This window comes from Pholcus phalangioides, unplaced genomic scaffold (genome assembly GCF_987345545.1).
Source record: "Pholcus phalangioides strain wild (caught in Gottingen) unplaced genomic scaffold, Ppha-v1.0 ptg000011l_1, whole genome shotgun sequence".
Lineage (NCBI taxonomy): Eukaryota > Metazoa > Arthropoda > Arachnida > Araneae > Pholcidae > Pholcus > Pholcus phalangioides.
In genome coordinates this window covers 5,364,536-5,375,100 of record NW_028301604.1, presented here as the reverse complement: position 1 = coordinate 5,375,100, position 10,565 = coordinate 5,364,536, and the positions used below count along the sequence as shown (strand labels likewise).

The following is a 10,565-nucleotide window of genomic DNA, read 5'->3' as shown; positions in this document are numbered from 1 at the left end:
AGATTTCACTGTATATAGGAAGATTAATTTAAGACATCTAATCGGTTTTGTTGAATATATCAAGTTAAGACAGTGTTTCTCCCTTAAGTATGTGTCCCGACGCCTAGGGGCAACGCGAGCAGCTAGAGGTATTGATTTGTGTATCTGTTCTAGTTTTTACAGGTATAGAAGACTAATCATTCAAGTCAAGTTCTTAAGTGTTCCTTTTATAAGTGAAAAATCCACTAAATTATAACTGGCCTCCGCAGAATAGCCATGAATTGAGCAAGGGAGCCACAGGTGACAAAACTTTGAGAACCATTGAGTTAAGCGGTCTACTATCATTTAACATGATAAAAAACTTTATGTAGAAATATTATTAACAATATCATTTATCCATTGATTTATTTCAAGTTTTTACCACATATATTTGATTGTATATGCTATCCTATGTCAGTACAAAATTGTACATACCTCTAATACTTAAGTTTTTACAAATTCTCAAAAAAAAAAGCATTAAAAACAACTTGTGCGCATGACGATATTGCATCAAATCAATGTAATTGAATAAAAAATTATTCAAAATAAAGAAAACTGTTCAGTTTATAGAATGATGAAACAGGCCGACTCAATCTTATTCAAAATTAAATTTTAAAAATTTCCAAAATTAAAAAAAATTTAAAAATTTATTACCCAAGTATTTATGAATGGATCTCAAATCTTTTTTTCATTTTATGAACTTAATAGTTTTCTTTATTTCGAATCAATTTTTATTCAATTTCATTGATGTTGGGTTATTTTATAATGTGCGTAAGCTGTTCGTAATGCGTTTTTTGAAAATTTGTAAAAAATTAAATATTAACGATATGTAAAATTTTGTACTGGCATGGGATAGCATATACAATCAAATATATGTGGTAAAAATTTGAAATAAATCAACGGACAAATAATATTTTTGATAATTTTTCTACATGTGAGAAAGTTTCTTACATAGTTAAAAAGGTAGGGGAACCTTTAAATTACTTTACTAAGGGTATTACTTAATATTACTTTTTACGCAAATTTTAATCGGACTTTAATCGGATTGATTGAGTCGATTAACTCATCTAACATTTTTAACTGCGATTAACAATTGTTGGATTAACCGACGCGATTAATCGATCAATCGGACCCGCCCTACATATAATCATGCTTTCAATTTGCTTTAAAATAAATGTTTTGCGTTAAAATAAAATTATCGTGTTTCGTATATATATGTACTTATGAGTATATACTTTACTTGTCAGAATTCATTTTTTTAATTAATGCTCTTTCCTTGAAAAAAAAAAAAAGTTAAATAATATGTAGCATGGAAAAATGTATCTTGTATGTAAATATATCTTGGTATGTTTTTCTCCACATTTTAAGATTTAAATTTTTAATAAGAATGAAAATACTGTTTTCTATCGGAATGTTTACAAGAAGAAAGGAAAAATTGCAATCTAATTTTCTTTTCAATACGAAAGGTTTTCCCGTATGAATCACAACTTTGATTTGGTGAATGAGGAATCTTATGAATGAAAAAATGAACAAAAGAAAAGAAACGCTCTGAGCGGACGTGATATCATTTGCGTATCAAATATAAGAACGGTATATAACGTTCATTTCGCATCAATTTTCTACGACAACTCAGCAGAAAAATCCAACGTTGGCATCAGCGTGAACAAAAAATAGCTTATCATTTATCTTCTTATATTAGAATATTTCAAAAGTCACGTTATAACTATTGATGAGTTTGGCATCTACAAATGGCGCAGAAGTTAAAATGTGGTTTAAATTTCCGCTACGATTAAATTTTTCTCGTTAATGTTCGAGATCTTTGTGATTATTCTTTTATTTCCATCTAGACAAAAATATCTGTGAGAGTACGTACGTCAGATGACAGGAAAACAACGGTTAAAGTGATGAAAATTAACGGTGTAAAAAACCTTTATTGTTCGCGTTTTACGAAGTAGAAGTGTCTGTTGTCTCCTGTATGCGTAAGAAATCAACTTGGATGACACATTCTATACGTTTTGTGGTTATATTGCATTCTTTGAAGTGAGTTTAAAAGTATAGTATTTCTGTTAACTATGTGGAGGATCAGAAACTTCGAATAATGTTTATTGTGCTTGTAAAAAATTTTCGAAATTCCCCCCTATTCTGTATTAAACTGAGAGCTAAAAACCTGCGATTGTTTTATCATGACAAACATAACATTTTCACTCTGCTGGAACAAAAATGAAAGCCTTTTTTCAACTGTTTATGTTCCTTCTACGACGGATATTATACATTGTGCAGTCATATTAGTGATTATGATATGCATTGTTTGCTTCAATGTGCTCATGATAATAGTTCTTAGTAGTCGAACGGAAGTAAAATTTCTTCACAAACAGCCTCGAATGCTTTTATGTTCCTTAGCTATTTCGGATTTGGCTGTGGGAATATTAGTAGCTCCGTTCAGCATTTTATCATCTTGGTTCAACTGTTGGCCGTTCGGTAAAACATTTTGTGCTATTGAAGCTCTGATGGTATCAGCTTTTTTTCACCAGTCTACGCTTTGTTTGATGTGTATTGCTATAGAGAGGTATATATCTATCGTTTACCCACTCCGTTATCCAGTACTCATGACAGCAAAGGTATGTAGAAAATAACTTATGGTAAGTTTTCTTTAGAAAATAGAATCTCTTATATACCACGATGCATAACCACAAAGCATTCTCTGAATTTCTATATTGTTATGATTGAGGAATTTCGAATAATTACCTATATACTTTTATGTTAGGCATTTTTAAGACATGTTTAACTGTGGTAGGCAATTAAAATGTCCGATACCTCATTCAGAATAGTTTCTATTCATGTCAAGCTATTTATCAAAAACTGTGAAAGCTAAAGCGACTTAACTGTTCGAAGAGACCACGGAGAAACAGAAACATAAATGTTGAAACACGAAATTTAAAATATATTTTTGTCCATATTTTTCTATTGTAAAGAAAACAAAAAACCTTTGTATATAAAACCTACTGTAATATATTATCTTCTTCTATTTAAAGAAAACAGTTCAATATTATGTTTCTTATCTCAATTATATCCCATGATTTTCTCTCCCAATTTATTCACAAAATTTTTTTACTGCAGTGTTATACATCACAAGTACAAAAAAAAATTTGATAAATTAATTATTTTTATAGTAGTTCAATGAGAATGAATGTTAATGATTGTTTAAACTTGCAAATATTAAAAAAAATACCAATTTATTTGCAAAATGATCGATGCTTGAAAAATTCAATCAATTTTCAATTTAATTTCTTATGTAAAAACTTAAACATTTGATTCGTAAGAAAATGATTATCATGACGAGCTGTACGTTTTTCAATAATAATTTGAGCTGATCTCGTTAAGAACAAAAGCTCCCAAAAGAGTTCGTAGCAGAAAGAATTCGGTATTTTTTGAAAGAATAAATGATCTGATTACTGACAAAAATAGCACTAAATTTTGATAAGATTGTAACCTTTTCAGACCCGAACAGTCATTTTTTGAAATTTTTAAAAGGTTTTTTTGTATTTTTGATACTCAAAAAATGCATTAAAAACATAAATGTCAGAAAATCTTGATGCAGAGTATATTCATTTTCACATACAAGTTTCTACAGAATTTTATTGCTAAATTTTATGCAACAAATCACACTTTTCCTGAGGCATTTTCTTCTGGAAGCCATTTCAAAAATTTCCTGAAAATTCAACGTTAAGTGCTGCCATCTGATGAAAGCCCCCAAAGTTCGTATTCACCATATTTCTAACTCAAAACTTACACAATTCTTTAGAGTCAGGACTTAACATCCCTAGGTCAAGAGAAAAAATTCTACAGTGAGAAATAGCTACCCACACATTTGTGGCACCAGGGCCTGAAAGGGAATAAGAAAATTAGTCACACAAAAAGTAAATAGAACTTTTTAATTTGCTGTGCCTTTCTCACGTCTGAAAAAATTTCAGTTGACTTATGATTTTTTTATATTGCAGGTGTGTACATTCATGATTGCATTCTGCTGGGCAACAGCATTTTCAGTCGTAGCTCTTCTAATTTATCCGAAATCTAAGTACTATTTTGACACAGAAGGGGTTTTCTCTTGTGAACCTTTTTACGAAGACATGTTTCTCATTTTGATGGCAAGTGCTGTTTTTTATCTGCCACCAGCAATTGTTCTTATATATTGCTATCTCGGCATCTTTATTGTAGTGAGGAAGCAGCTCAAGTTCAAGAAATTGCACTTCATAGCTTATCGTGGAGTGAATGCGGAATCCGTTACTATCCAAAAGGTGATTCCAAGTGCTACAATTATTTTATTTCTCATTCACTAATACGGGTTTCGAATTCACAGGTCCGGTTCCATATACAAAAAGTGTCCACTCTTATCGTTTTCCAATAGCTAATTCCCAACCTAAACGGCTTTTGCAATGATGGGTGAAAACATTTGAAACATTTTCTTTTTAATCAAAAGTTTCCTCTGAAACTTACAGTTTAGAAATTATGTATTGGATAATAATAAGAGTGAAAACACTTTATAGCATTTCAAAGGCATTTATGATTTGAATCAGTGTTTGAATTCAGATCGTAAGACGCAGTCACTATGTATATTGTACAATTATTATCCACTTTGAGCAATACAAATACAACGCCACAACAGGCAAAATGCCCAACGAGGTGGCTGATAAAAAGATGCCCATAAAAATATGGATGTCATATATTTCAAAAATACAGCAACCCAATTAAAAATGCAATTAACACAAATTATAAACAATATATACACATGATAAAATACTATACAATGCCCATAAAGAATACTTATGGTTGTCTTATTCTAAGTATGGATAGCTTCTCGATTTACCCCAACATGTTTATCGTATTTTTTTTTAAACGTGTCAAGTGTGTTACAATTTACTACCTCCGGGGGTAAGCTATTCCATTTATTAACAACCCTATTAGAGAAAAATTCCCTTCGACACCATAGCCTCGCATTGTACCTCACCAATCGATACTGGTGTCTCCTTGTAAAAGCAGTCGATTGGCGGTGTACTAAAAGTTCATGGTCCATCCTATCCATCCCATTGAAAATTTTGAACACTTCGATCATATCTCCTCGACACCTACGTTCATCCAATGTAAACATATTCAAAAAATGAAGTCTCTCTTCATAACTCAAGCCCTGTGTGCCAATAAGGACACGCGTAGCTCTTCTCTGCACCCCTTCAACCAAGTCTATGTCCCTCTGCGGGTATGGTCTCCAAAACCTTACAGCATACTCCAGTCCAGGACGAACTAAGCCTCGAAAAAGCGGAAGAATGACTTTAGGAGAACGCGAAGAGACCTTTTTGAAAATGAGACCAAGCATTCTATTCGCTTTTTGGACCACCGCTGAACAATGTTCAGAAAACCTAAGTCGCTCGTGAATGAGAATTCCCAAATCGGTGACCCTAGTTGCATCCGGGATAGTGACACCATTCAACTCGTAAGAGAACCGCGGGTTGTTCGAACCAAAATGAGCGACCATGCACTTATCAACGCTAAACGTCATGCTCCATTCATTTGGTGTTGCAATCCTGTTTAAGTTGGTCTGGAGCAACTCCCTATCGCTTTCATTCCCGATTACCCCCATTAGCTTCACATCATTTGCGAATTTGCTAGTAATCCCATCGATACCCTGATCGAGTTTATCGATGAAAAGTGAAAAAAGTATGGGGCCAAGGACACTTCCCTGAGGAACTCCACTTGTGACGTCTGTCCAACCAGAGAATTCCCCGTTCACCGTAACTCGTTGCGACCTATCGCTTAACCACGATTCTATCCAATTCAGCACGTTACCCCCAATTCCAATCTCGTGTAAACGCTTCAAGAATTTGCCATGTTGGACCCGATCGAATGCCTTCTGGAAATCAAGGTAAACAACGTCGACATTTTTGCTCTTACCCAAAGCCTTAGTCACGTGATCACAGAATGATGACTTCCCGTTCCTGAACCCATGCTGATTATCCGACAATACATTATTCTCGTCTATCCACTTCACAAACTGCCTTTTGATGATAATTTCCAAAATTTTCGAGAGAGAGCACGTCAAACTCACCGGACGATAATTTGACACCGCTTCTCTACTACCCTTCTTAAATATCGGAACTAGCAAGTTTCCAATCTCTTGGGACGATACCCTCAGCAACACTACTCCTGTACATCCGTTCGACTGGCCCCAACAATTCATTAGCACATATCCCTGAGGACCCTGGGATAGATATCATCTGGTCCTGGTGCTTTGCTTGCACATACATTTCTTAGAAGATTTAGGACCTCCACGTCTGCTACTTGAATATCGTTGAGGGTTTTATTACCCCATGCAACACCCGTATATCGAATATCATTATTATCTCCATTAAAAACCGACGCGAAAAAGTCCTTGAAAGCACCACACATGCCTACATTGCTCTCTACCCTAGAGCCTCCTATCGAGAGGGGGGCCAACTGTCCCCTTACATCCATTATTGACGTATCGAAAAAATGATTTTGGGTCAGAGCCAATGTTATCTGCCAACCTAGATTCAATTTCCTTTTTACTATTCCTTATCGTTTTCTCCCTTCAACAATCTTCTTTTATCAGTAAACAATGATAGGTCACCTCGTCCACTTTTATACTCTCTGAATGCTCTTTTCTTTTCAAGATAAAAGTTCCGCACGCTATCCGTGAACCATAGAGAATGCGATGTACAAACACGCTTTTTTCGAACAAAGGGTATGACGTCGTGCAAAGCCGAGGACAGCTTCGTACTAAATTCTTCCCATTGACTTACCACCCCTACTGATTCCAACCGGTCTTTGAAAACTTCCGCTAACCTTCTTCTCAAAACATCAAAGTTAGTTCTCCGAAAACAAGGAACCAGTCTTTTGTTATCAACCTTATCCGAGGACCAAGACACCATACCGCATAGCATTTCCACATTTTAGACAGATTTAGGAATTTTTTTTTCGTGAAGTTTATAAATTACTTTCACTTTGTTATGTTCATAAAAAACTGTCACTTTCCAGGAAGTTGATAATACGTCAACACCTTTTTTACGTTTTTAACATTGCATTATTAATTTTTCTTGTGTACTGTGAATTGTTCTGAGACACATACAGTAGAGTCCCAATAATCCAACTCTCAGAAGTTCGAGGTTCCGGATAATACGAGAAGCTCAAAAAAAAAAATCCTCTGAATTTCCGTTTTTCACCAACAACGCGCATTAATTTCATTTTGTTTGATTCTTCCACACACACAAACAACGATTGTGAATAATTTCATTTTTTTAAGGTTTCAACTTTTTTTTTCCTTGATTCCTAGTTTAGGGTCTTCGGTGGACCTACCACGCCAGAATTTTCACCTGCTTCTACAGGGTCTTTATAATTAAAGTTCCACTTTGTGAAATGGCCATAAAAGGAAAACTACTGAACAAAATGTTATCAAACTTGGCAATAGTTTACAGGAGGTCATGGGATTCAGTTTTCCGCAAAAAAAAGTTCAAAAACTCACCACCAGCGGGAAATGGCACTGTATGCAATATTGTTAAACGAAATAAGACATGAAGGCGTTTTAGACACCACGATTTTTATGCAGGACGGGGCTCTAACTCACATTGGTACATGTGTCAAACTAGTTACTTCAGCACCATTTCACGGATGACCGGATTATAAGCCGACACTTCCCCATTTCTTGGCCACCCCGAATACCAGACCTCAACCACTGTGACTTCAGGCTATAGGGTTACATCAAATTTAGTGAAATTGAAAAATGCGGTACACCGACATGTCCCTGACATTCCTCCTGATATACTTTAGCTACTGTTGAGAACGCAGTAATGTGATTTAACTTGCTTTCAGAAAATGGTGGAAGCCACATTGAACATGCTTTGTAACACGTTTTAGAAACGATTAAAAACATTTTAAACCTATGTCTTCATGTCTTATTTATTTAACAATATTGCACACAGCACCATTCCCCCGCTCGTGGTGAGTTTTTTAACTTTTCTTTCGAATTCCAAATTTCTTTTGAATTTCTTTTGAATATTCTGAATCCCATGACCTCGTATAAACTATTACCAAGTTTAATAACATTTTGTCCAGAAGTTTTCCTTTATGGCCATTTCAAAGTGTAACTTTAATTATAAAACACCCTGTATATAGTAAATTTATAGTGCACAAAAATAATAATAAAATAACAATAACATTAATATCGGGCTCCAGCAATATGAGACAGCCCCTGTCAGCCTTCCTTGTAAAAAGGCCATCGGTCTTGGCAGCCTTAATCTTAAAAAAAAACTAAGTCACTGAGAATTAAGAACAAAATAGGTTAGAGTAAGTACGAATGCATTGTTCCAAGATTTCCCCCTCCTCGGTGAGAAAGTTGATTTATATATTTTTTTTCCGGATAATCCGAGTTTTCAGTAATCGAGGGTGCCACGACCCCGTTACCTCGGATTATCGAGACTCTACTGTAATAAAGTGAATAAAAAATTTATTCAAGATAAAATGTGTTTGATTTTCCAATAGGCATTATCAAAAGAAAGATTAACAAATTTGCGAGTTTCGATGCATCTAGCGGCTATAACTTTAGGATTTATTATTGCTGTAACACCATGGACAGTGCTAAAAATAATTGGCACATCAATGGAACTGAAGTTTCCTAAAAGCTTGATATTTGCTGTATCATGGCTTGCAATTAGCAACAGCTTCTGGAATCCTGTAATTTATGGAGTATTGAATCGTTCGTTCCGGGCAGCAGCATTAGAAATACTGTTGAAGTATAGCAATTTTTGTAAGTGCTCAAGGACCAAAAAGTACGACACGTGATGACCATATATGATGGTTTCAGTGACTTTTTCAAGTTTTGCCAATTGATGTTTTTGTGAATTTGATCACCATAATTTAAAATAATTAAAGCCTTTTGCTACAAGCTGATTTTTCTTTTTTTGCTTCAATTATTTTAGTTCATGCGTTTTTACCAGCATTACTGTTTGTTTTAATTTTAATCTGAAAGTAACATCGAAAAAGTGGCAAAGGACGTAATACAACCATCAACATTTCGACTAATTTTCATTAAAATATGAGGCTTTTCACATAAACGTCATAATCATTATCAGCATAACTTTGAGTGACAGGTACAGAATGATCTAGAAATCAATGTTAAAATTGCGCTGATTTTACTGTAGAAATGCTGAAATTTAGTGGGATTTTCCGCAGCATAAATAATTTTGAAAGTTCAATTGAATTCTTGGTTTTCGAAGCATTGAATTTGCTTAGAAATACAAAGCCAAGAAAATTAAATATAAAATAATTAGCCGGACCTATTTTTCACTTGTAAATTAGATTCATATATCATAACATTGAGAGAGATAGATTTCAACTCTATTTCCTCAAGTATAAAAGTGAAAATTAATGTCTTTGTATTGTCTTCTAATACTGTATTCAACTGCATCAATTCATATAGTTTAATATTTTTCAAAATTAATAATGGCCTATGAATAACATCGAAGATATTCCGCAGCTTTAAGTGAAGCATTTTTTTAAACAAAAACACACACAACAGGGGAAGAACGATAACTTTAAATTCAAAAGAAAAAAAAATTCAAAATATTTAGCGCTCATTAAAGATAGGATAGTTGGATATTATAAAATCGATAAATATTTTTACATTTGCAGAAAGACACCATGTCAAATAACACCAAGTAGTCACAGAAATTTCGCATGTAACGTATGAGGCTTTTTTGGATCACGTGATAGTTCCTTCTTTCTTTGAGGGACATGCAAACCGTACACAAGGTGGCGACCTCCTGCGCGACTTATAAAAGACACAAATCTGGATTAAAGAGACGTAGAAATGAATAGTTTTTTTTTTTTTGTTTTTATGGGCACTCTAGACATTTCGGAAATTTTCTTGAAGTTCAAGTTATCGATCTGCCTGTTTTTGCTTCAAAAGATGCTTGATTAAAGCTGCGGAATTTCTTCAATGTAATTTATGGGCCCCATAATTAATTTCAAAGTTTTCATTAATTTACATTCAATTGTCTACATTTTTACGCATTCCTGTACGAGTGCAGTGATCTTTCACTTGTAAGATGATTTTCTGCACTCCCGATCATATATAGCATAATGCTATTCATACACGCCTCTCACTTAAGCATCCTTTTTCTTTGTTCCCTTGCACTGTATATTTTGTGATGAATCTGTCACTACATTCTGTGTGTGAGCTATCACTATATTCTGAGATAGTGTGTGTGTAAATATATCTTTGGATGCCGATTTCCCTCTCCACGAAATATAAAAAATGGCCAGTCTCGAAATTATTTTCGCGCCGGGCCCCACGTCTAATTAGGGCGGCCCGGACCAAAACAGGAATTATGGGGCTCCCTGCGACTAAGGTCAAAGATGCTTGGTTAGTACGAGTCGGTATGTGGGGGTTGTGTCTGAGATCCATGCACATGTGTATTTCATTTACCAAGTGGCAGGAACAATTTTCTCTTGAGGTTCTTGCTAATTTTCTATTTAAACTC

The 10,565-nt window shown here is 34.4% G+C and overlaps 1 protein-coding gene across 1 annotated transcript; it reads left to right on the top strand.

Annotated features, from left to right (window-relative positions):
* Nucleotides 1-1,788: 1,788 nt before the first annotated feature.
* Nucleotides 1,789-8,966, top strand: LOC149079976 (trace amine-associated receptor 8c). Its single transcript, XM_089238560.1, has 3 exons — nucleotides 1,789-2,636; nucleotides 4,017-4,313; nucleotides 8,566-8,966. The coding sequence occupies exons 1-3, from the start codon at nucleotides 2,202-2,204 to the stop codon at nucleotides 8,863-8,865; spliced, it is 1,032 nt and encodes a 343-aa protein (XP_089094686.1). The 5' UTR covers nucleotides 1,789-2,201; the 3' UTR covers nucleotides 8,866-8,966.
* The last annotated feature ends 1,599 nt before the right edge of the window (nucleotides 8,967-10,565 follow it).